Raw genomic sequence first — 27,306 nt, forward strand, 5'->3', positions numbered from 1 at the left:
CTCTCCTCAGGGAGGGGTAAGAGCAACCTGTAATGCAGCATTAGCTCCGAGCTCTACAACTTCTCAACCGTAAACAGGTCCGTGAGCAGCATCTTCATATGGATCCACATTCAGCAGGTAAGTAGCTATTTCCCTTCACATACCGGGTCACTTGCTACTTACCCAATGAGCATCATTTCCAGCAATGGTCCAGCTAAAATTAGCAGCATGACAATGATGGCTGGAGAATCTGGAAAGAATATGTACCACGCCTTGTTACTAATGATATTAACCCCGTCTACTCCATCACACGGGATCTGCCTTGTATCCCTTAGGGAGTAGACGTGATTTTAACTTTGTAATATAATTTATCAGAATAATCTTCTTTCTCTCCCTGGACTGGTCATTTACACTCTATATAAAATGTGCAGTCATTGCAGACAGATTTTCATCATTAGGGCTCATTCCCACTTGCGATTAAAATTGCATTCGGACCAATGTTATTCTATCATTGTGCGTTCTAATCGAATCATGATTAGACTGGAAAAAACTCCTAGCACGCTGCGATTGTATGTGACAATCGTATCGAAATCAGCAATGGAAGTCAATGGGGGCGAGAAAAAAATCTCACAACAATCGGACCAAGCGAGTGCCATCAGCGATGTCCTTGAAAAACCGTCATTTCATCTGCCGCGTACAGTAGAATCACAGCGATTCCCCCGACAGGATAGATGTATACACATATAATAGATAGATATGAAGATGTCAGTGACACATATAATTAGTGCAGTGTGTGCGCAGCTTACTGTACATGGATTTAATTAATAAATCTGTGAAAAAAAAAATGGCGTGTGATTCCCCCAACATTTTATTAAGCAGCAGAGGGAAAGCCGACAGCTGGGGCAGACGTGTATAGCCTGGGAAGGTGGTAATAGTAATGGGGGTGTCTTATAGACTTGATGTCAGCTGACAATACAAAGGTGACATCAATGCTCCAACCATCACCCCTCTTACCACCTCTACAGGGCAAGTGGGAAGAGTGAGGCTAAGTGACAGATTTGGCGCATCTAATGGATGCGCCATTTCTGGAGCGGCTGAGAGCTGATGTTTTCAGTCTGGAAGGGGGCCAATATCAATGGCCCCTTCATAGCCGATTATCATAAACCCGCTGCTGCCTGCCTAACCTTTGCTGGTTATTAATTATAGGGGGACCCTACGTCAATTTTAACCAGGAAAGGCTAAGTATACATCTGTGAGCTGATCCTAATAACCTGGGAAGCTCCGGGGTATTACCCCCTTCCCAGACATCTGCCCCAAGCTGTCCGCTTTCCCTCTGCTGGTTAAGAAAATTTCTGGGGATCTTATGTATAAATTACTGAGAATAACTATGTAAAAGATCATGTTAAAATCGCATTGCAATCGGATCGCATTTGCATGTAAATCGATGTCAGTCGGGTGTAGGGGGTTAAAAATCGGATTGTACGCGCATGAAAAACACATGACTCTCATCCCACTTTTTCTGGAGCAAAATTGGACTGTATCTAATGAGATAGGACAGTTGGTGCTTTTAAAATTCTATGGCGGAGAAGCTAAAGGCACAGATATTCCACTGTGAGTTCTCATGAAACAGCAGTTACACTTCTCCATAGAACTTTATGAGCACCAACTGCCATCTCCTATCTCAGGAATAGGGAAATCTGTATTCACTGAAGATATGTTTTACCTGAAGAATTTGAGAATGAATGATCAAAGAGGAGTCAAAGAGGAGGACAGATTTCTCTAATAAAATATATTACTTTTTTTTTTTTATTCCAGTGTACTTTTAATTAAAGAAAACAAAAATAGAACGACGGGCGACGGGTCCTCTTTAAAGAGAGTTCTGCTAAAAAAAACACAAAAAAATATGAATAGTAAAGTTATAAATGTTTTTCAAATACTTCATATGTCGTTAGTAAATCTGATGATTTCCCTCAGTCTTACAAGGATGTACATTTTATTGCCACTTTACCAAATGGAGCCCAAAATCTTGTGAGATGCTCATCTCTGGCAAATGCCAGCTGTGAGGGAGGAGAGGATTCACATAATCTGAATGGTAAATGGAGCCTTGAGCCCAGATCATCAGGACTTAGTTGGAGACATTAATTTGCCATTTTGTTAAGTCTCTGGTCCATAGAATATTTCGGAGAATCAACTGACACATCTTTCTCATGAATACAGCCAAAAAAGTAAAAAAATAGTGAATTAGTTCATCTACTGTATGCATCCCAGTGGGCAGCAAATCAGTGCAACACAAACCAGGTGACATTCCCTCATCCCCAGGTGCCTGAACCTTACATCATACAGAAAATAGACATATATAATTTATGTAATAAAATGTCTCTACGTTCTGCATAGAAGGGTGAATCTGAAAGAATAGGACATAGCTGCATAAAAAGGGTGAATCTATAAGAATATGGCATAGCTGCATATAAAGGGTGAATCTATAAGAATAGGGCATAGCTGCATGTAAAGGGTGAATCTACAGGAATATGACATAGCTGCATATAAAGGGTGAATCTGCAAGAATAGGGCATAGCAGCATAAAAGGGTGAATCTATAAGAATAGGGCATAGCTGCATAAAAAGGTGAATCTATAAGAATAGGGCATAGCTGCATATAAAGGTGAATCTACAGGAATAGAACATAGCTGCATATAAAGGGTGAATCTGCAAGAGTAGGGCATATCTGCATATAAAGGGTGAATCTATAAGAATAGGGCATAGCTGCATATAAAGGGTGAATCTGCAAGAGTAGGGCATATCTGTATATAAAGGGTGACTCTATAAGAATAGAGCATAGCTGCATATAAAGGGTGAATCTACAGTATAAGAATAGGACATAGCTGCATATAAAGGGTGAATCTACAGGAATAGAACATGGCTGCATAAAAAGATGAATTTGTAAGTTTAGAGCATAGCTCCATTTTAAAGAGTTAAGCAGCAAGAGTAGGGGACAGCTGCATGTAAATAGTGAATCTACAGGAATAGGACACAGCAGCATATAAAAGTCTAGAGAAGGAGAAACCGCTGCCTGTACAGAGCTGATATGTGTTTCTCACTACCAGCAGCAGCAAGTACAATGAAGGGAAGGCTGTGACATCATTTGTTAGTCTTTACCAATGTTCAGAAAGCCCTGGCACTCACCAAGACATGTAGGAAATGTCTTTGATTTCATAAACGGCACAAGAACATTTTGCATAAGCGTATGGCTGATTGGCTGCTTTGTGTAATGCAACATCTTAGCAGCGACGGTGCCGTGACATTTTGATCTTTGGTATAGTGTGTGGACTTTACCACCAAGCATTACCATTAAGATGGCAGCAGGTCAAGAAACATGTGAGTGATTTGGGACTTCTAGTTCTTAGAGTGTGTGTGCCAGCCTTCTTTCTTCCGTTCTGTTAGTTATCATCGTCTCTTCTCACCCCCCTCGCCCGTTTCGCCATACTGCCTAGGAATTCATCTTAAATTACATCTTATATAATGCTATCCAGTGTAAATTAAGACCGCAGCTCAGATCTCCTGTGTTTACATGGTTTTACCCCTGTGCACACCTCTGATCAGTGACAACTTATCTACAAACAGCAACTTGAGCTAAGATAGAACTTTTGCCAACAGAGGAGGCATCTCCATCTATTATTTCAATTGTTCAGTAGGTGAATATTGTCCTTAATAGAATAATTTGTCCGGAATGTGGACGTTCTCCTTTACAGAATATTTTGTGTGGGAGGTGGACATTGCCCTTAATAGATTAATTCTTCCTGGATGTGGACATTCCCCTTAACAGAATAATTTGTCCGAGATGTGGACTTTGTTTTCAGTGGATTGTCTTATCAGGTACATCGATGACGTTTTTATGGGCTATACCATTGCTGTCTGATCTGTAGGGGTGGGGGTTCATCCTCATGTCTCCTCTCTTGGGTGGAGGGCATATTTTCAAGGATTATTGTCATATTTTATGGTTATGGGCTTTCTTGCCGGTGACTTGCCCCTGTATTATTACACCACAATGGCAGATCTGTATAAAAGACGGACAAAACCCAAGATAAAATCATAATAAGCAAATACCTTGGAGTAAATAAATAAACTGCAGTAGTGCATGAAAATAATATGGAGTGCTTAGTTAACATGATTTTGATTTAAAAAAATGTAAAAGCCATCCCACCACGTCAAGGTGACCAAATTTGAGATGGTCCTAAACTCTAGTATTAAAATCTTACCATTTGTCAAGTGACAATATATGTGGATAAGGGCTGAGAAGGACTAATGGACGCCCATTCCTGTTTATTTAGTTAGGCTTTTTTTAAATTTCAGTTTCTTTGCAGTCTATGCAAACAAAGGTGTGACCTGCCTTTTCTTTGAGCTGGACATTACATTCATGTTGTTCCCCATGGCTGGTTGTCCATGAGCCAGGTTCAGTCCTTATCCACATGTATGTCACCTGACAAATGGTAAGGTTTTAATACTAGAGGTTAGGACCATCCTGAGTTTGGTCACCTTGACGTGGTGGGATTGCTTTTACATTTTTTTTATCAAAATTATGTTAACTAAATACCGTATGTTATTTTCATGCTCTATTGCTTATTTATTTACTGCAGGGTGTTTGCTTATTATGTTTTTATTTTGGGTTTAGTGGCCAGTGTGAACGTGCGCCTACACATTGCATGCACACCAACTGATAATACACTTAATCTCTTTAGGTTTTCTGTATAAAGGACAGCCGTACAGTTTCCTTATTACCAAATTACTGCTCACATGTGACTCTTGTGCCTCTTTCCATTCTCACACACGTGACATTTCACACAACACAAATGAGGTTTCATAATTAACTGGCATACCACAGCATTTCCGGGGTTAAGCATAGACAAGTGTTGTAATCGTTAAGGTTGTAGAATTTGGTAATAATCATATAATACAGTTGCTTCTCTATTGTTTGAGAATCTGACTATAGGACAATGCATTGTTCTCTGCTTTGAGCATGTTCAGGGCTGGAGGAGCACACTGTAGGCTTGGAGAAGACAGTCTTTTGCTCCTTGGCATCAGCAGTTTTAGGCTGGACAGACGAGGGTTAACTTAAGGACAGATACATTCTATCTATTGTTATCTGTTATCAGCCAGTGTAGGCTGGGGAGAGGCTGATTAGTTGTACTGCTCCTTGGCATCTGCCATTTTAAAACTGTAGAGAAGCTGACAATCGGACAAGTAAATACAATGCATTGTCTTTTGTTGTCGGCCCGACCCAGCCCCTACCGACACATTCCCCAATTACCAACCACCTTTTCCAAAATGACATTAAGTGTGGTGATCAGGGCTGCCACTAGGAATTTCAGGTCCCCATACACCAGTAAGGGTAATGATGCCCTGATGGTGACCTTGGTGGTGATGCCAACAGTCCAAGAGATGGCTGGGGGTCGAGACATCATGCCTTGGCTCTTCCTTCAACTCTATCAGCTCCAGCATTAAAGCTTTCGCTCTCGGGCCTCTCTAGATTGTGTCCAGAGCTTCATATCTTGTGTTTATGACCCGATGTACCTTTCTGTATGTGATGCTTCATGCAGGACAACCTCGGAACAATCACTCTACTCCTGTCCAGACCCAACCTGAATGGCAGGACGCATGCTCCCTCCAGCTGTACAACCCTCGGGCGGTGGTGCCCCCGGGACTCAAGTGTCTTGTAGAGGTAGGAGATCATCCAAATCATTGAAGGCTGTAGGTTAATGGCCTCATATACAATATAATGGTGGAATATGGCCAAGAATATACATTGTCATGTTGGGGTGTGGATTACTTTTCTTCATTAATGGCTTGGCCAATAATTCATCTGTTTCTTTACCTCTAGGTAGAAGAGGTCACCCTGCATAAAAAAGGTGAGAGGTGCAATCATAAGGCCATTATCACTGCCCCTTGAAGGGGTTATCAAGGTATTTTTTTCTTTTTTTGCTATTGGCCACAGAAATTACTGGAAGGTAGTTGGTAACTTCCTGCCTGTCCTGCCCGATGCCCATCTTTTTCCAGCTCAGGCAGTAATTCTCCCGTTTCTGATGACGTCAATGTTGACAGAGCAGCTCCTTCTTTTCTCGTCTGCTCTGTTGATAGGGCATCACTGCCTAACTGCTGGGAGCTAGCTGTCAAATAGCATGACGTTGGCAGTGATGTCCTCTCAACAGAACGTAAGAGAACAGCATGAGGTCAAAGGAAGCTGGGGAAATCGCCGCCTGAGCCAGAAAAGATCATCGCAGGATAGAACGGGCAGGGACCTGCTGGTAAGTTCTGAGCCCTGTAGCAAAAAGATCCCCAAAGTCCCGGAAAAGCTCCTTAAAGTGAATTATTACACATCCTCTACCTAGACACAGCGTCAAGCCCTTCACGACCAGAGGTGTTTTCCTTTTTGTTTTTTGCTCCCCTTATTCCCAGAGCTATAACTTTTTTATTTTTTGGTCAATATGGCCATGCGACGGCTTGTTTCTTGTGGGACGAGTTGTACTTTTGAAGAACACCATTCGTTTTAACATATCGTGATCTGGAAAATGGGAAAAAAATTCCTAAATATGCTAAATATGACCTGCCATTATGATTCTCCAGGTCATTACGAGTTCACAGACATCAAACATGTATCGGTTCTTTTTTAAGTGGTGAAAAAAAAAATCAAAAATTTGTTTAAAAAAAAAAAAAGAAAAAACCTGTAGCGTCTCAATTTTTTGTGATCTGGAGCTGAGTGAGGGCTTTGTTTTTGAGCACTGAACTGATGTTTTTATTGATACAATTTTGGTGCAGATACGATCTTTAGGCCATGTTCACACTTTGCGGTTTTTACCGCGGAACTGCGGCGATTTTGCAGTTGCGGGTCCGCAGCAGTTTCCATAGCGTTTACAGTAACCTGTAAACCCTATGGAAACCGCAAACCGCTGTGCACATGCTGCGGGAAAAACCGTGCGGGAACGCAGCGGTTTACAACCCGCAGCATGTCACTTCTTTGTGCAGGATCGCAGCAATTCGGCACCCATAGGAATACATTGATCTGCTTACTTCCCGCATGGGGCTGTGACACCATGCGGGAAGTAAGCGAATAATGTGCGGGTGGTACCCGGGGTGGAGGAGAGGAGACTCTCCTCCAGGCCCCGGGAACCATATTTGTGGGTAAAAAAAAAGAGAATTAAAATAAAAAATAAGCTATACTCACCTCTCAGCGCTGTACGCGGCCGTCCGGTCTCAGGTTTGCTATGCGACCAGGACCTGTGGTGACATCGCGGTCACATGACCGTGACATCACGAAGGTCCTGGTCGCACAGCATCTTTGGAACCGGACCGCCGCCTGCAGCGCCGAGGAGATCGGGACTTCAGAGGGTGAGTATATCATGATTTTATTATTTTTAACATTACTATTGATGCTGCATATGCAGCATCAATAGTAGGAGTAAAATCCCGCAGTGGAACCCGCAGGACAAAACGTGATAAATCTGCAGGGATAACCGCAGCGGGTTTGCCCTGCAGATTTATCAAATCCGCTGCAGGAAAACCCGCAGGGACCCGACGCTATGTGTGAACATAGCCTTAGAGCGCCCGTTGTTCCATTTTATTGCAATGTAGCAGCGACCAAAAAAACTTAATTTGGGCACTTTGACTTTTTTTCTCGTTACGCCATTTAGTGATTGGGTTAAATTTATTTTTATTGATCGGACAATTCTGAACACTGTGATACCAAATATGTGTATACTTTATTTTTTTATTGGTTTATTTTGAATGGGGCGAAAGGTGGGTGATTTCAACAGTTTTTTAATTTTTTTTAAATATTTTTATAAACTTTTTTTCACTTTTTGCATGCTTCAATAGTGTCCATAGGAGGCTAGAAGCTGCAGCTGTCAGATCACCTCCGTGTAGCAGAAATGCCACGGGTGGCGCTTTTAGCAGTCTGGCAATGACAACCATAGAGGTCTGCTGGAGACCTCTGGTTGTCTTGCTGACCCATAGGTGACGCACGATCTTGTGACGGGGTCACCGATGGGCGGGATTTACAACGCGCTTCTGGTAAGCGGGAGTTTAACCCCTTTACCCCCAAGAGTGGTTTGCATGTTACGATTTTGACAATTCTGACCACTGTCCCTTTATGAGGTTATAACTCTGGAACGCTTCAACGGATCCCGATGATTCTGACATTGTTTTCTCGAGAGATATTGTACTTCATGACAGTGGTAAAATTTATTTGATATTACTTGCATATATTTGTGAAAAAAAAGGAAATTTTGCGAAAATTTTGAAAATTGCGCAATTTTCCAAATTTAAATTTTCAAGCCCTTAAATCACAGAGATAAGTCACACAAAATACTTAATAAGTAACATTTCCCACATGTCTACTTTACATCAGCACAATTTTGGTACCAATTTTTTTTTTGTTATGGAGTTATAAGGGTTAAAATTTGACCAGCGATTTCTCATTTTTACAACACCATTTTTTTACCACATCACATTTGAAGTCACTTTGAGGGGTCTAATAGCAAAAAGTGACACCATTCTAAAAACTGCACCCCTCAAGGTGCTCAAAACCACATTTAAGAAGTTTATTAACCCTTCGGGAGCTTCACAAGAATTTTTGGAATGTTTAAAAAAAATGAGCCTTCAACTTTTTTTCACAAAAAAATTACTTCAGATCCAATTTGTTTTATTTTACCAACGGTAGCAGGAGAAATTGGACCCCAAAAGTTATTCCACAATTTGTCCTGAGTACGCTGATACCCCATATGTGGGGGTAAACCACTGTTTGGTCGCATGGCACAGCTCGGAAGGGAAGGAGCACCATTTGACTTTTCAATGCAAAATTGGCTGGAATTGAGATAGGACACCATGTCACGTTTGGAGAGCCCCTGATGTGCCTAAACAGTGGAAACCCTCCACAAGTGACACCATTTTGGAAAGTAGACCACCTAAGGAACTTATCTAGATGTGTGGTCTGCACTTTGAACCCCCATTTGTTTCACTAAAGTATATAATGTAGAGCCGTGAAAATTAAAAAATATTTTTTTTCCACAAAAATGATCTTTTAGCCCTCAATTTTGTATTTTCCCAAGGGTATCTGGAGAAATTGGACCCCAAAAGTTGTTGTGCAATTTGTTCTGAGTGCGCTGATACCCCATATGTGGGAGAAAACTACTGTTTGGGCACATGGCAAAGCTCTGAAGGGAAGAAGTGGCGTTTTGGAATGCAGACTTTAATGGAATGGTCTGCGGGCTTCACATTGTGTTTGCAGAGCCCCTAATGTACCTAAACAGTAGAAACCCCCCACAAGTGACCCCATATTGGAAACTAGACCCCCCCAAGGAACTTATCTAGATGTGTTGTGAGAACTTTGAACCTCCAAGTGTTTCACAAAAGTTTATAACGCAGAGCCGTGAAAATAAAAAATAATTTTTCCCACAAAAATGATTTTTTAGCCCCCAAATTTTTATTTTCCCAAGGGTAACAGGAGAAATTGGACCACAAACGTTGTTGTCCAATTTGTCCTGAGTATGCTGATACCCCATATGTGGGGGTAAACCACTGTTTGGGCGTACAGCAGAGCTCGGAAGGGAAGGAGCACTGTTTGACTTTTTCAATGCAGAATTGGATGGAATTGAGATCAGACGTCATGTTGCGTTTTCAGAGCCCCTGATGTGCCTAAACAGTGGAAACCCCCCAATTCTATCTCCAACCCTAACCGCAACACACCCCTAACCCCAACACACCCCTAACCACAACACACCCCTAATCCCAACCTTAACCACAACCCTAACCCGAGCACACCCCTAACCCCAATCCCAACCCACCCCTAACCCCAATACTCCCCTAACCCTAATCTCAACCCCAACCATAACCCTAACTACACCCCTAACCCAACCATAAATGTAATCCAAACCCTAACTCCAACTCTAGCCCCAACCCTAACTTTAGCCCTAACCCTAACCTTAACCCTAACTTTAGCCCCAACCCTAACCCTAATGGGAAAATGGAAATAAATACATGCTTTTATTTTATTATTTTTCCCTAACTAAGGCGGTGATAAAGGTTTTTTTTTTATTTACTATTTATAGCGGGTTTTTATGTTTGGCAGCTATCACACACTAAAAGACGCTTTTTATTGCAAAAAATATTTTTTGCATTACCACATTTTGAAAGCTAAATTTTTTCCATATTTTGGTCCACATGTGAGGCCTTGTTTTTTGCAGTACGAGTTGATGTTTTTACTGGTACCATTTTCGGGCACATGACATTTTTTGATCGCTTTTATTCCGATTTTTGTTAGGCAGAATGAACAAAAAACAACAATTCATACATTTCTTTCTATTTTTTTTTTTTTTTTTGGGGGGGGGGGCATTTATACCGTTCCACGTTTGGTAAAATTGATAAAGCAGTTTTATTCTTTGGGTCAGTACGATTACAGTGATACCTCATTTATATAATTTTTTATATTTTTTGGCGCTTTTCTATATATATAATTGTCTAACGGGTACTTCCGTCTGTCTGTATGTCTGTAACGGAAATCCCGCATTGCTGATTGGTCGCGGCCAGCAGGCCGCGACCAATCAGCGACAGTCTTAGTCTGGCCACAAATTGGCCCCTCCCTACTCTCCTCTAGTCAGTGCCCCATCCCGGACCAACTTTTTACTATTGATGCTGGCTATGCAGTATCAATAGTAAAAAGATATAATGTTAAAAATAATAATAATAATAAAAAAAAAAAGTGCTATTCTCACCTTCCGTCGCCTCACGATGCTCTCAGCAGCTTCTGTTCCCAAAGATGCATTGCGAAATTACCCAGATGACTTAGCGGTCTCGCGAGACCAGTGCGTAATCACGGGTTATGGCGCGGGATTTAAACACCGCTTCACTGATTGGTCGCGCCCGGCCGGCTGCGACCAATCAGCGACCATCCCGGACCAACTTGTTACTATTGATGCTGCCTATGCAGCATCAATATAAAAAAAGAAATAATGTTAACAATAATAATAAAAAAACAAAACATTATATTCTCACCTTCCGAAGTCCGCCGCAGCCTTTCCCGCTCCTCGCGCTCCGGTCCCAAGAATGCATTGCGGCAATGCCCCGAGATCACGTGGTGGTCTCGCGAGACCGCTACATGATCACGGGTTATTGCCGCTAGGCATTTTCTGGGAATGGAGCGTCACGAGGAGCATCGGTAAAGGCCGTGGCTGGATCCGTGGGCTATGTTACATATTACGTGTACGTGGCCTGTGTTATATACTACGTGGCCTGTGGTATATACTGCGTGGGCTGTGTTATATACTACGTGGCTGTGCAATATACTATGTGTCTGTGCAATATACTACGTGGCTGTGCAATATACTACGTGGCTATGCTATATACTATGTGGGCTGTGTTATATACTACGTGGCTGTGTTATATACTATGTGGGCTGTATTATATACTATGTGGCTGTGTTATATACTACGTGGGCTGTGTTATATATTACGTGGGCTGTGTTATATACTACATGACCTGTGTTATATACTGTGTTGCCTGTGTTATATACTGTGTGGGCTGTGTTATATACTACGTGGCTATGCTATATACTACGTGGGCTGTTATATACGACGTGACTGTGCTATATACTATGTGGGCTGTGTTATCTAGTATGTGGGCTGTGTTATATACTACATGGCTGTGCAATATACAGCGTTGCTATGCTATATACTACGTGGCTATGCTATATACTACGTGGGCTGTGTTATATACTACGTGGGCAGGGCTATATACTATGTGGGCTGTGCTATATACTATGTGGGCTGTGCTATATACTATGTGGGCTGTGTTATATACTACGTGGCTGTGCTATATGCTACATGGGCTGTGTTATACACTACGTGGCTGTGCATTCTAGAATACCCAATGCGTTAGAATCGAGCCACCATCTAGTAAACAATAACATCTATTTTATAGAAAAAATTATTATTTTTGCATCGCTTTATTCTGAGGGCTATAACTTTTTTATTTTTTTGCTGATGATGCTGTATGGTGGCTTGTTTTTTGAGGGACAAGATGACATTTTCAGCGGTACCATGTTTATTTATATATGTCTTTTTGATCGTGTGTCATTCCGCTTTTTGTTCAGCGGTATGATGGTAAAGCATTGTTTTTTGCCTCATTTTTTAAATTTTTTTATGGTGTTTACTGAAGGGGTTAACTAGATTGCAGTTTTATAGGTCGGGTCGTTACAGATGCGGCAATTTTAAGTATGTGTACTTTTATTGTTTTTTTATATATATACATAAATAAATATATTTATTGGAATAATATATATATTTTTTTTATTTAGGAATTTTTATTTTTTTACTTTTTTTTACACATGTTAATTTTTTTTTTTTTTACTTTTTTACTTTGTCCCAGGGTGGGACATCACTGTACAGTGTTAGATCGCTGATCTGACACTTTGCACAGCACTGTCAGATCAGCGATCTGACAGGCACTGCAGGAGGCTTGCCGGCGCCTGCTCTCAGCAGGCGCTTGCAAGCTACCTTCCTGCAGGACCCGGAAGGCCCCCCGAGGCCATCTTGGATCCGGGGCCTACAGGGAGGAGGACAGAGGAGACGCTCTGAACAACGCAATCACATCGTGTTGTTCCGAGGGTCTCAGGGAAACCCCCTCCCTGTGCGATGCATTCCTATGCCGCGGGAACGCTGCTATCATGTTTGATCGCAGTGTTCCGGGGGTTAATGTGTCGGGAGCGGTCCGTGACTGCTCCTGGCACATAGTGCCGGATGTCAGCTGTGATAATCGCTTATGACGTACTATCCTGTCGGTGGTCATGCGGGCCCACCCCACCTCGACAGGAGAGTACGTCTGATGTCATAAAGGGGTTAATGCTGCTGCCAGAGATTGACAGCGGCATATAACTAGTTAACAGCCACGGGTTGATTGCGATTCCACCCACAGCTGTTGTGGGCACATGTCCGCTGTATAGATCAGCAGTTATGTGCCTGGAAAGGTGCGGGCTCAGTGCCGGAGCCCGCTCCAAACAGAGGGAGTCTGACATGGGCGTACTATTATGCTCACCGTTGGAAAGGGGTTAGAGTATACCTTTCATTTCAGGTAATCTTTCAATATAAATTGTCATGTATGTGTACATGAGGAATAAAGCTTGTCCGTACTGATCAGTGAGGTGAAATAAAACACTAGAAAGCAGCAGTCCTGTGCCTTTGCCTCGCTGTCTGACTCTGCCGTTCTCACTCTCAATAGACTTCAATAGGCAGCTGTAATCTGATTCCTCAGGGTGGTAACAGTCCAGATTTAGCACTTTTTTAGAGTAAATTCACGCCTCCGGGAAAGAGAACAATTGGCTCATAAGTGGCTCTGATAATATATATTGCAAAGTTTTTTATATTTATCTGGATTACAGATTTATGCAAAGTTTGATAAAACGAATGTGACCATTAATAATAATAATAATAATAATAATAATTTTAATTATTATTATTATCTTTTATAATAATGTGAGCCCTCGCGGGTGGGCTCCTCCCTCCTTATGTACCTGTATGCCTTGTTTTTCTGCTCATGTTTAATTGTATTTGTCTATATTTGCCCCCTTTTCACATGTAAAGTGCCATGGAATAAATGGCGCTATAAAAATGTATAATAATATGTTAAAAAAGTACTTAAAAAAAGTATTAAGTGCATTTTTTAAAAAACATTTTGCATTGAAAATAAAGTTGTTATCCCATTTCAGAAAACATTCTTCTTTAGGCTTGATTCAACTTTGATCTGTCATCTTAGTGTGATCTGATTCTCTTGGATGGAAGAATCTTAGAACAGGTGAGGAGAAGATGGCGAATGGATTTCATCCGAATGCAGTCTGTTGATTTCCATGCACCTATTGATTTGAATGGGTGTGTGCCATTGGATTGGTGTGGCAAAACAATCGGGTGTCAGCATTGCCCTATTGATTAACTTTGGCGTCACAACCCTTTGTGGGGTGTCCCGACACCAGGGGCTCCTTCCCTGTCCCTAATGCTAGGGGCACCCTAGCTCGCCCTGTTTCCTGGATTACAGCTGATGGTGAAGACACCGGGGCCACGTATCTTGCCTTTGGTCCTGAATTCACCCTCAGTTTGTACCCTTCCCCCATCCACGGAAGCGGGGAGTAGTAGTCTACCATCGTACACCAACCAGACTAACAAGGTAATATACCAAACATACAAATACACAAGCACATATGAGAGAGAAATGCAACAGGGTGTGGAAGATAGGCTTAAACCATAGCAGGAGAAGGAGGGGAACTAGCACACACCCAAAACCTAGCAACTGTCACAGAAAATCCACCAAACGCCTTCTCCAATAATAACCACCTACAAACTCCAACCATGCAGCATAAAGCTAGCTCTGACAATGAGTGAAAGCTAGGGCCCAGATTATATAGGAGATGGGAATGGCTAACAGTGAACAGCTGAGAGCCTTAATGCAGGAAAGCTTCCAGGAGCGCTCAACTGAGCAGATTAACCCCTGCACTGCTAAAATAATCCTGAACTATTTAATATGAAGGTGAAGTGCTAATCAGCGCAGGAGTAGGATAAATCGAATGCTGCGGTCTTCTGCCTCCTGTTGGTTGCGGTAAACCTGTGACATTTGGTCCGAGTAGTATTTGACACTTTAGGAGTATGCTTGTGTGAGCGAGCCCATGAGCTGACTATTATGTAACTCTGACGTTTATGTCAAATCATCAGAGTTGCAGCTAATCATTGAGCGCAACAGCTCTAAACAAGCGATTGTCTGCAGTGTTGTTGATGTGACATCACTGCTATTGTCAGTCACACTTTGCCAGGGTCGGGAAGGTAGTCGGTCATAAACCAGGATGGGTCTAGCAGGCAGCAATGAGCGAATTTGATGAAATTCGATTTTTTAGATCTGCTCCAATTTGGGAAGAAAATTCGATGCACTTTAAATTTATTCACTGCAAATCAAAAAAATCTCATTAATCTCAGGGGTCTCACCAGAACCAAGAGCATAAAAAAGTAAGAAGAAAAAGAATTATACTCCCCTGTCTCTAACCTGTGCAGCTGCTCAGCCCACACGCCTCTCCAGTCTTTGCTCTCACTACGTCCCGACATCTTCAGCCCCTCCACACAAACGTTGTGACGTCACGATGACGCACCTCATGACACTGCTGGGGGATGACATGACTTTTTGGTGCCTTGTACAGGCAGAGGATGTCAGGATGTGGTGATAAAAGATGCCTGGTGACCGGAGCTTATAGAGGAAACGTGACAGGATGGGAAAAGTGATTACAATTTTTGTAAAGAGGATTAGTCAATACTTGGATTTGCCTTAATACACAAATTTTGGGAAATTCTTTTGATTTGTTTAGCATTAATTTGCTCATCTCTACTGGGGTGGACACATTTAAACCGCAAATTATCTCTATCCCAGAATGAAAAAAAAAAACGATAAAGTAGTTGGCCTAGAATTCGTTAGCCATGGCAGATGCCTGTTTCAGGGAGTTTACTCTTCATTAGAGTGGAGTAGAGTTTTGTCTCATAAATCCGATGCCCAGAACTCCACTTTCTGGGGATTGTTGTCTCTGATGGAGTGTCAGGGAACAGCCAAAAGATCACGCACATATCCCACCGCTGCCACCAATTTTTCACGAACAAGTACTCCACTGTCCCCAATCATCATGACAATCACACAATTGACTGATGATTGATGGACGAGGTCACAACTGCTTTCTCTACCAGGTTGGTTATTGATGACTTTCCAGTCAATGTATACACTGCTCAAAAAATAAAGGGAACACTTAAACAACAGAATATAACTCCAAGTAAATCAAACTTCTGTGAAAGCAAACTGTCCACTTTGGAAGCAACACTGATTGACAATCAATTTCACATGCTGTTGTGCAAATGGAATAAACAGATGGAAATTATTGGCAATTATCAAGACACTCTCAACAAAGGAGTGGTTCTGCAGGTGGGGACAACAGACCACATCTCAGTACCAATGCTTTCTGGCTGATGTTTTGGTCACTTTTGAATGTTGGTTGTGATTTCACACTCGTAGCATGAGACGGACTCTACAACCCACACAAGTTGCTCAGGTAGTGCAGCTCATCCATGATGGCACATCAGTGAGAGCTGTGGCAAGAAGGTTTGCTATGTCTGTCAGCATAGTGTCCAGAGGCTGGAGGCGCTACCAGGAGACAGGTGTCATGTCGGACGCTGTTCACACTAGGGCGTCCGACAGACAGCGGTAATTCCGCATTTGTCCACTATACGCTCAGTGGCGCCGGCTAGATTTTATCCAGGTTATCCAGGGTTAATCTGGCTGGTAATCTGGTTGGAGGCTGGGTCACGCCCGTGGCCTTTAAATAGTAATTCTGGACTTTGGGCGTCGCCGATTATAGCTTGTGTCCTGTGCCTGATGATCTCGGTCTGGAGTGGTGGTCTAGGAGTTGAAGTATCGTATCTGGTGGTGTATTATCCGTTGTCATATTTCTCCTTCCTATATTTGTGTTTATTTTTGCCCTGTGCACATTATAGTGTTTTCCTGTGTGTCTGCGGCGAGGTGCGTGTTTAGTCTTCCCTGTCTGTACTTTCTGTGTAGGTTGGTGTGTGGTCTTATCACTGGGTGGCGGGTGGAGGTTTCAGCATAGGGCTGAAACAGGAGTCAGGGTCAGGCCTGGCAGCCCAGACAAGCACACCATCAGTGTAAATTCTGGGAGAGGGACAGACAGGGTTTTCCCTAGTCTGAGGGATATCGCAGGGGCCTGGGTAATCAGCTTTAGTCTACCCAATACCCCCATGACAACAGGCCAGTACACCAGGAGACGTGGAGGGGGCCTTAGGAGGGCAACAACTCAGCAGCAGGACCGCTACCTCCACCCTTGTGCAAGGAGGAACAGGAGGAGCACTGCCAGAGCCCTGCAAAATGACCTCCAGCAGGCCATAAATGTGCATGTGTCTGCACAAACAGTTAGAAACTGACTCCATGAGGATGGTCTGAGTGCCTGACATCCACAGATGGGGGTTGTGCTCACAGCCCAACACCGTGCAGGATGCTTGGCACTTGCCACAGAACACCAGGATTGGCAAATTTGCCACTGGCACCCTGTGCTCTTCACAGATGAAAGCAGGTTCACACTGAGCACATGTGACAGGCGTGACAGAGTCTGGAGACGCCATGGAGAGCGATCTGATGCCTGCAACATCCTTCAGCATGAGCGGTTTGGCAGTGGGTCTGTAATGTTCTGGGGTGGCATTTCTTTGGAGGGCCGCACAGCCCTCCATGTGCTCGCCAGAGGTAGCCTGACTGCCATTAGGTACTGAGATGAGATCCCCAGGCCCCTTGTGAGACCATATGCTGGTGTGGTTGGCCCTTGTTCCTCCTAATACAGGACCTCATGTGGCTGGATTGTGTCAGCAGTTCCTGCAAGATGAAGGCATTGAAGCTATGGACTGGCCCGCCCGTTCCCAGACCTAAATCCGATTGAGCACATCTGGGACATCATGTCTCACTCCATCCAATAACATCATGTTGCACCACAGACTGTCCAGGAGTTGGCGGATGCTTTAGTCCAGGTCTGGGAGGAGATCCCTCAGGAGATCCGCCGCCTCATCAGGAGCATGCCCCGGCGTTGTACAGTAGGATGGTCATACAGGCACATGGAGGCCACACACAATACTGAGCATCTTTTCCTTGTCTTGAGGCATTTCCACTGAAGTTGGATCAGCCTGTAATTTGATTTTCCACTTTGATTTTGAGTATCATTCCAAATACAGAACTCCATGGGATATTCATTTTGATTTACATTTATAATTGTTATGTTTTATTGTTCTGAACACATTCCACTATACAATGAATAAAAATTTGCAACTGGAATATTTCATTCAGAGATATCTAGGATGTGGTATTTTAGTGTTCCCTTTATTTTTTTGAGCAGTGTATATATTGTACATACTTCTGTACGGTCACCGTCAAGCTCTGCAAAATTGTCTGCCACAACCAATCGTTTTTACAGCCCCATTGGACACCCATTTCTGGTAACAAACGGCCTGACGAGGCTTCAGGGGTGTGGTTTATAGAGCAAGAGGAACAAAGCTATTAAGTTTTATATATTTAATCTGAAAAGTAGGCAGTGTTGATAAATATACAAAAGTGACAAAACATTACAGTATATACAATCACATAAAATAAAAAGGGATAACAACAGAAATATACTAGACCTTATTTCACATGGAAATAGTGCCAAACTTTGCAAATGGGAGCTCTTCATTTTGGAAATGGTAGAAAACTACAGCGAGTTGTATGTCCCAGCACTGAACAATGACAATAATTCAAAATCTGTTTTGATCAGATAAGAGTCACGTCCACATACCTCTCCTTAGTGACCTTAGATGGGGCTGGTCAATGGGATGCGGCTCAGGCAACCCCAAATTATAGGATCCCCAATCTTAAGGATATCTGCCCCTCAGAGATTCTAGGCTGGAGATATTATGCTGGTTTCATATTTGCTGATGGAGGTGCTGCGGAGGGCTGCGTAGTCCTCCGTGAAGCTTCGCCCCATGCCGCTCCTCCTCCGGTCAGATCCGCCTACATCGGCATGCGGCGTGTGTACCCTATCTTTACCATTAGGTACACAGGCCATGCCGATGTATGTGGATGCCTCCGCATGTGTCGTTTTGACAGTGCGGCAACCTTCGCCAAATGCAACGAGTTGCATTTTGGTGCAATCTCTGTACCATCAAAACAACACATGTGGAGGCATCCGCATACATCGGCATGGCCTGTGTACCTAATGGTAAAGATAGGGTATGCACGCCGCATGTCGACGTAGGCAGAGCTTCACGGAGGATGTACACAGCACCTCCATCCGCAAATGTGAAACCAGCCTTAATGCCATATTTCACATCATGATTTTAGCTTTCTATAGATAGAAGACATGACATATACAACTTTGTCCACCTGCCCAGTATTAATTTGGGGATGATGCACAGACCGCACAGTAATGTAAGTAAATGCGTTATGTTCATCTTTTTGTCACTACTTTGAAAATATGTCTCCCATTACTATAGCATTTAGGCCTGTCACAAAAACACACAATATTCATAAGGCCGGTTTCACACGTCAGTGGCTCCGCTATGTGAGGTGACAGTTTCCTTGCGTACCGGAGCCACTGACACACATAGACACAGTGAAATCAATGCATCTGTGCAGATGTCATTGATTTTTTGCGGACCGTGTCTCCATAAGCCAAACACTGAGACATGTCAGTGTTCGTGGGAGCGCACGGATTACACGGACCCATTAAAGTCAATGGGTCCGTGTAAAACACGTCCGTGTGCCGTGCAGGAGACAGCGCTACTGTAAGCGCTGTCCCCCCCCACTGGTGCTGAAGCCGCGATTCATATCTTCCCTGCAGCAGCGTTTGCTGTAGAGAAAATAATAAACAAGAAAAGAAAAGCCACTATAATGTATGCACACCACCAAAAGTTATAATAAGTCACACAAGCTTTATTGGTAACATATAAAAACAATTAAAACCATACACACAAAACTCCCTCCATATACGTGTGCCCAACACACAATACTTCCATATAGTAGTGGAAAACATGCATCAAATATGGCAGATAATGAAATAGTATACACAAATAATTACTGGCAAAGCCGCCCTGTCCCGATCAACAAAAGATATATCTGTCAATAGCAAAACCCTGTCAGGCTTCAGCTTAGTCCTCCTGGTATGTAATGAGTAGGGCACATGCAAATATGGCCAAATAATTACCCCAAATAGGAAAAAGGAGCACGGCTGTCACCCTCTGTTGCCCTTCACTTGCTGGCTGCCCAGTTCTTGCTATATTGTCTCTATATTTTGTGAGCCTTCTGTCTGGATCACCTTCTAGCTGCCGCAGCATGTTCCCCTCTTATGCTCAGGACGGGTGACAGCCGTGCTCCTTTTTCCTATTTGGGGTAATTATTTGGCCATATTTGCATGTGCCCTACTCATTACCCATAGGGGTGGAGCCGCATATTCATTACTGTAAATGAGCGGCCTCACGTGACCGCTCATACAGTAGAAGATGCGGCCAGGACAGGAAGCAGCGCCAGCCAGCGAGGGAGCCGGGTGAGTATTTTAATAACAGCGGGGGGGGGGGGGGGGAGGGCGCACAGGGGGTGGGGACATGGAGCTTTATTTTAAACACGATTATTCATATCTTCTCTACAGCAAACGCTGCTGCAGAGAAGGTATGAATGGCAGCTTCAGCACCAGATGCAGGGGACAGCGCTAAACTTTAGCGCTGTCTCCTGCACGGTGCATGTGGTACCCAGTGGGCACACGGGCGGCACACGTGTGCCACACTGATGTGCCACAGAAACGCACCGGCACACGGACACGGATAATTCCGGTACCGATTTTTCCGGTACCGGAATTATCTGGACGTGTGAGACTGCCGTGACTAGAACATGGGAAGCCTTTTTTATCCAGGATAAAACAGTCACGCCTCCCACCCTTTGGTACAGACTGAAGGTGACACGTCCCCTCTGAAGAGATGGCTTTATAGATTGGTCCCATTTTACCAATAAATCTATAGCATGGAGCCTTATGGCAATGCGTCACTGGAAAAACTACTCAAATTATCTCTTCCCTGAAATAAAATGTAAGTATCTCTCTAGTGTCACTTATAGGAGGTAACTACACAATAAGTCAATCTCCGACTCTTAACAAGTCTTGCAACATGTCTTGGATTATTAGCTAAACCAGCCACAATCTATATCCATTTGTTAGGGGCGCGGACCCTTATCAGTGTACAGTTCACTTTCACTAATTGAATCAAACTTTGTAATATATCTTATCAGTAATGGCAGTTACTCTCTAACCTGTAAATCTGAGACAATATGAAGCAGTAGAAGAAGATATTGATAAAAGGTTTTTTTAAAAGTTGGTTGAGAAACAAGAGGTGGGCTTTAGTTTTGGCCGGGATGGGAGATCCTTGAGAAAACTAGATCTCTTTTTCTTCTCCCATACTACCGAACCCATCAAATGTTCATCCATTATTGTGCCAACCACTTGAGAAATTGCTCTTCACATTTCCAAGACTTACTGAGAATATCGTTCAGCTTTCTTCACCAGATCGAAGCAAACTCTCTTCACGATTCGTTGGGAGTCAGAGTGTTGTGGACCAGCCTTCCATCTGATCTTGCAAGATCCTAAAAAGAGAGATGTGGTTTCATTACGTACTAACTCCGGGGAAGGATGCTGCGGAGGAGACACTCACGTAAGCTCCAAGTACATCAACCTAGACCACATTAAGCCTACTCCTGGAGGTGATCTGGGTAATACTATACACAAATGCTCTAGCTTGAGAAAGGTGTTTAATTTCTAAAATAATAATCTCAAATCTAGTGAATAGTTGCCATATAAAGCTCGATTTCTCAGGATGTTCTAGGAGCCAGGACCTCAGATTTCAGCTGATCACAAGGGAAAATTTGCAAAAAATATCTGTAGACAAAATCTCTCTCAAGATGTAAATGTTTGAACAGAATTTCTTCTCATTCTTTAGCTAAATATCATGGTTCTCCCTTCGCACATGATTGGTTTTGTCCAAATATTAAGTTCTTTTCGGAAAATGAGTGTCTCAATCCAGATGCAGTTTGGAGAGCCGGCGTTCACTGCCGAGTTGCCCTTATCCGGCTCAGAAAACACCATTGAGGTGAGACATAAAACCTGAAGGACACATGTAGCATAGAATCGATTTCTTCAGTCAGTAGTGCTGATTCTCTCGCTTTTAGTTGCATCATCCATCATGCTGTATAATTCATGTTGAGGTCCATCAAGGCCGAGACATGGGCTATTGTACGGGTATGTGGTTAACTTCTCCTGAATATCCTGGTTCATCAATTGAGTCCATATCGCTTTCCCCAGATACTCAGTGTAAATGGGTCTTGCCCGGTGGCTAAAATAATCAAGAAAGGAAAAAGCAAATCGTCCGAAGTCATCTTCAAGTTCCCAATGGACATGGAGGCTACACTGAAAACTCTCATTTTGTCTGCATTCCTCTACATGGTGAGTCCTAGATAAACATTTGCATCCAGGTTACGCAAAACTCCCTGCCTAACGGAAAAAAAGATGGGTGCAAGAGACAATGTGCAAGAGACAATGTGTGAGAGACAATGTGCAAGAGACAATGTGCGAGAGACAATGTGTGAGAGACAATGTGTGAGAGACAATGTGTGAGAGACAATGTGTGAGAGACAATGTGCGAGAGACAATGTGCGAGAGACAATGTGCGAGAGACAATGTGTGAGAGACAATGTGTGAGAGACAATGTACGAGATACAATGTGCGAGAGACAATGTGTGAGAGACAATGTACAAGAGACAATGTGTGAGAGACAATGTGTGAGAGACAATGTGTGAGAGACAATGTGTGAGAGACAATGTACGAGAGACAATGTGTGAGAGACTGTGCAAGAGACAATGTACGAGAGACAATGTGTGAGAGAATGTGTGAGAGACAATGTGCGAGAGACTGTGCAAGAGACAATGTGTGAGAGACAATGTGTGAGAGACAATGTGTGAGAGAATGTGTGAGAGACAATGTGCGAGAGACTGTGCAAGAGACAATGTACAAGAGACAATGTGTGAGAGACAATGTGTGAGAGACAATGTGTGAGAGACAATGTGCGAGAGACAATGTGCAAGAGACAATGTGCGAGAGACAATGTGCGAGAGACAATGTGTGAGAGACAATGTGTGAGAGACAATGTGCGAGAGACAATGTGCAAGAGACAATGTGCGAGAGACAATGTGCGAGAGACAATGTGTGAGAGACAATGTGTGAGAGACAATGTACGAGATACAATGTGCGAGAGACAATGTGCGAGAGACAATGTGCGAGAGACTGTGCAAGAGACAATGTACAAGAGACAATGTGTGAGAGACAATGTGCGAGAGACTGTACAAGAGACAATGTACAAGAGACAATGTGTGAGAGACTGTGCGAGAGACAATGTGTGAGAGACAATGTGTGAGAGAATGTGTGAGAGACAATGTGCGAGAGACAATGTGTGAGAGACAATGTGTGAGAGACAATGTGTGAGAGACAATGTGTGAGAGACTGTGCAAGAGACAATGTACGAGAGACAATGTGTGAGAGAATGTGTGAGAGACAATGTGCGAGAGACTGTGCAAGAGACAATGTGTGAGAGACAATGTGTGAGAGACAATGTGTGAGAGAATGTGTGAGAGACAATGTGCGAGAGACTGTGCAAGAGACAATGTACAAGAGACAATGTGTGAGAGACAATGTGTGAGAGAATGTGTGAGAGACAATGTGCGAGAGACTGTGCAAGAGACAATGTACAAGAGACAATGTGTGAGAGACAATGTGCGAGAGACAATGTGCGAGAGACAATGTGCGAGAGACAATGTGCGAGAGACAATGTGCGAGAGACAATGTGTGAGAGACAATGTGTGAGAGACAATGTACGAGATACAATGTGCGAGAGACAATGTGCGAGAGACAATGTGCGAGAGACAATGTGCAAGAGACAATGTGCAAGAGACAATGTACAAGAGACAATGTGTGAGAGACAATGTGCGAGAGACTGTACAAGAGACAATGTACAAGAGACAATGTGTGAGAGACTGTGCGAGAGACAATGTGTGAGAGACAATGTACGAGAGACAATGTGTGAGAGACAATGTGTGAGAGACAATGTGTGAGAGACAATGTGTGAGAGACAATGTGTGAGAGACTGTGCAAGAGACAATGTACGAGAGACAATGTGTGAGAGAATGTGTGAGAGACAATGTGCGAGAGACTGTGCAAGAGACAATGTACAAGAGACAATGTGTGAGAGACAATGTGTGAGAGACAATGTGTGAGAGACAATGTACGAGAGACAATGTGTGAGAGACAATGTGTGAGAGACAATGTACGAGAGACAATGTGTGAGAGACTGTGCAAGAGACAATGTACGAGAGACAATGTGTGAGAGACAATGTGTGAGAGACAATGTGTGAGAGACAATGTACAAGAGACAATGTACAAGAGACAATGTGCAAGAGACAATGTGCGAGAGACAATGTACGAGAGACAATGTACGAGAGACAATGTGCTAGAGACAATGTGCGAGAGACAATGTGCGAGAGACAATGTGCGAGAGACAATGTGCGAGAGACAATGTACGAGAGACAATGTGCGAGAGACAATGTGCGAGAGACAATGTACGAGAGACAATGTGCGAGAGACAATATGTGAGGGAAAATGTACGAGAGATATGCGAGAGATAAAGTGAGAGAGACAATGTACGAGAGACTATGTGCGAGAGATAATGTACGAGAGACAATATGTGAGAGAAAATGTGCGAGAGACAATGTACGAGAGACAATATGTGAGAGAAAATGTGCGAGAGACAATGTACGAGAGACAATATGTGAGAGAAAATGTGCGAGAGACAATGTACGAGAGACAATATGTGAGAGAAAATGTGCGAGAGACAATGTACGAGAGACAATATGTGAGAGAAAATGTGCGAGAGATAATGTACGAGAGACTGTGCGAGAGGCAATGTGCGAGAGACTATGCGAGAGACAATGTGCGAGAGACTGTGCAAGAGACACAATGTGCAAGAGACAATGTGCAAGAGACAATGTGCAAGAGACAATGTACGAGAGACTGTGCAAGAGACACAATGTGCGAGAGACACAATGTGCGAGAGACTGTGCCAGAGACACAATGTGCGAGAGACTGTGCAAGAGACACAATGTGTGAGAGACTGTGCAAGAGACACAATGTGCGAGAGACTGTGCCAGAGACTGTGCGAGAGACACAATGTGCGAGAGACAACGTGCGAGAGACAATGTACGAGAGACTGTGCGATAGACACAATGTACGAGAGACTTGTGCGAGAGACAATGTGCGAGAGACTGTGCAAGAGAAACAATGTGAGGGACGATGTACGAGAGACAATGCGAGAGACAATGCGTGAGACTATGCAAGAGACACAATGTGCGAGAGACTGTGCCAGAGACACAATGTGCGAGAGACTGTGCAAGAGACACAATGTGCGAGAAACAATGTGCAAGAGACAATGTACGAGAGACTGTGCGATAGACACAATGTGCGAGAGACAATGTACAAGAGACTGTGCGAGAGGCAATGTGTGAGAAACAATGTGCAAGAGACTGTGCGAGAGACACAATGTGTGAGAGACAATGTACGAGAGACTGTGCGATAGACACAATGTGAAAGAGACAATGTACGAGAGACTGTGCGAGAGGCAATGTGCGACAATGTGCGAGAGACTGGGAGAGACAATGTGCGAGAGACTGTGCAAGAGACACAATGTGCGAGAAACAATGTGCAAGAGACTGTGCGAGAGACACAATGTGCGAGAGACAATGTACAAGAGACTGTTCGAGAGACAATGTGCGAGAGACTGTGCAAGAGACACAATGTGCGAGAAACAATGTGCAAGAGACTGTGCGAGAGACACAATGTGCGAGAGACAATGTGCAAGAGACTTGTGCGAGAGACAATGTGCGAGAGACTGTGCAAGAGACACAATGTGCGAGAGACAATGTGCAAGAGACTTGTGCGAGAGACAATGTGCGAGAGACTGTGCAAGAGACACAATGTGCGAGAGACAATGTATGAGAGATAATATGCGAGAGACAATGCAAGAGACAATGTACGAGAGACAATGTGAGGGACGATGTACGAGAGACTGTGCGATACACACAATGTACGAGAGACTGTGCGAGACGCATTGTGCGAGAGGCTGTGCGAGACGCATTGTGCGAGAGGCTGTGCGAGAGACTGTGCCAGAGACACAATGTGCGAGAGACAAAGTACGAGAGACTGTGCGATAGACACAATGTGCGAGAGACACTGTATGAGAGACTGTGCAAGAGACAATGTGCGAGAGACTGTGCAAGAGACACAATGTGCGAGAGACAATGTACGAGAGGCAATAGAATAGAATAGAACTGACGTTTGGAAGTATTGTTCTTTTAAACTGGGAGATACTCTTCGATATTAACTGTCACTGCTTCTACCAACAACAGCAGTATATGATATTGTCAAGATGGCACGCGGGGTACAGGATCATGTCACTTAGGTTACAGAATCATGACACTGACACTCGGGGTACAGGATAATGACACTGACACACGGGGTACAGGATAATGACACTGACACACGGGGTACAGGATAATGACACTGACACTCGGGGTACAGGATAATGACACTGACACTTGGGGTACGGGATAATGCCACTGACACCGGATACTTTATGTTCTTGTTTTAATCATATCTTTTTATGTTGTTTTTTTCCTAAACAGAGATGCCAACTGGATAAGGCGTCTGACAGCAGCTCCTCAGATTATGACAGTGGGTGGAGTGATGCAGGTGGAGTTCTCTTGTTTAGCGATGACCATGGTGGATTTTCAGATCATGGAGGCTTCGATGGAGATTGTGGAGGAGGAGGAGACTGGGGAAGTGGTGGAGGAGATTGTGGGGGTGGAGGAGGAGGGGATTGCGGTGGAGGAGGAGGGGATTGCGGTGGAGGAGGTGGGGATTATGGTGGAGGAGGTGGGGATTGTGGTGGAGGAGGAGGGGATTGTGGTGGAGGAGGAGGGGATTGCGGTGGAGGAGGAGGGGATTGCGGTGGAGGAGGTGGGGATTGTGGTGGAGGAGGAGGGGATTGTGGTGGAGGAGGAGGGGATTGTGGTGGAGGAGGAGGGGATTGCGGTGGAGGAGGAGGGGATTGTGGTGGAGGAGGAGGGGATTGCGGTGGAGGAGGAGGGGATTGCGGTGGAGGCTGTGACTAGTTGTAGCTCTTTTTTGATCTTCATGATCACAGTTTCTTGAAGCTGTTTTTCTCATGATTTTCGACCAGTCCTAATTTCACTTCACCAAAGTGCGCGTCTTACACCAAGGCTTTCAGAACATTTTCGGTGACTCTTGAATATGATAATATAATGTTCTTAAATTTCAGTATTAGGAGTTATGATCTTAACTAAATCAAGTCTGGCCTAAAAAAAAGCTTTGTCCAGCTCAAAGGATGAAGAGAAAGAAACCTTTTTTGAGTTTTGTAATTTTTTTTTTACTATATGGCTGTTGAGTTGGTTTATTCCAAGGTTTAGCTGCAGGGAATTAGAGATGTCTACATGTTTACAGCTTGTGTAAATGAACGGCTCTGTTTCCAGCCATTTAACCTTTAAATTAAGTTTTTAAAAGTATTCAGTAAAGTTATATTGCATCAAATCCTGCGAGTTGTAAAACGAGCAAAATCAAGCAAGACTCTGAATA

General features: G+C 43.6%; 1 protein-coding gene across 1 annotated transcript; it reads left to right on the top strand.

Annotated features, from left to right (window-relative positions):
* LOC138674739 (uncharacterized) lies at positions 1-27,033 on the top strand. The gene is made up of 8 exons (XM_069762554.1): positions 1-117; positions 5,573-5,694; positions 5,854-5,881; positions 21,108-21,265; positions 21,551-21,700; positions 21,913-22,053; positions 26,337-26,535; positions 26,993-27,033. The coding sequence occupies exons 1-8, from the start codon at positions 99-101 to the stop codon at positions 27,031-27,033; spliced, it is 858 nt and encodes a 285-aa protein (XP_069618655.1). The 5' UTR covers positions 1-98.
* Positions 27,034-27,306: the final 273 nt, after the last annotated feature.

Source organism: Ranitomeya imitator, chromosome 4, assembly GCF_032444005.1.
Source record: "Ranitomeya imitator isolate aRanImi1 chromosome 4, aRanImi1.pri, whole genome shotgun sequence".
Lineage (NCBI taxonomy): Eukaryota > Metazoa > Chordata > Amphibia > Anura > Dendrobatidae > Ranitomeya > Ranitomeya imitator.

Excerpts from the sequence above, each read along its gene's own strand:
- LOC138674739 (XM_069762554.1), top strand. Across the intron at positions 5,882-21,107 it reads GGTCACCCTGCATAAAAAAG|CTTTCTTCACCAGATCGAAG; the intron begins GTGAGAGGTGCA and ends AATATCGTTCAG. Across the intron at positions 21,266-21,550 it reads GCTGCGGAGGAGACACTCAC|CTAAATATCATGGTTCTCCC; the intron begins GTAAGCTCCAAG and ends CTCATTCTTTAG.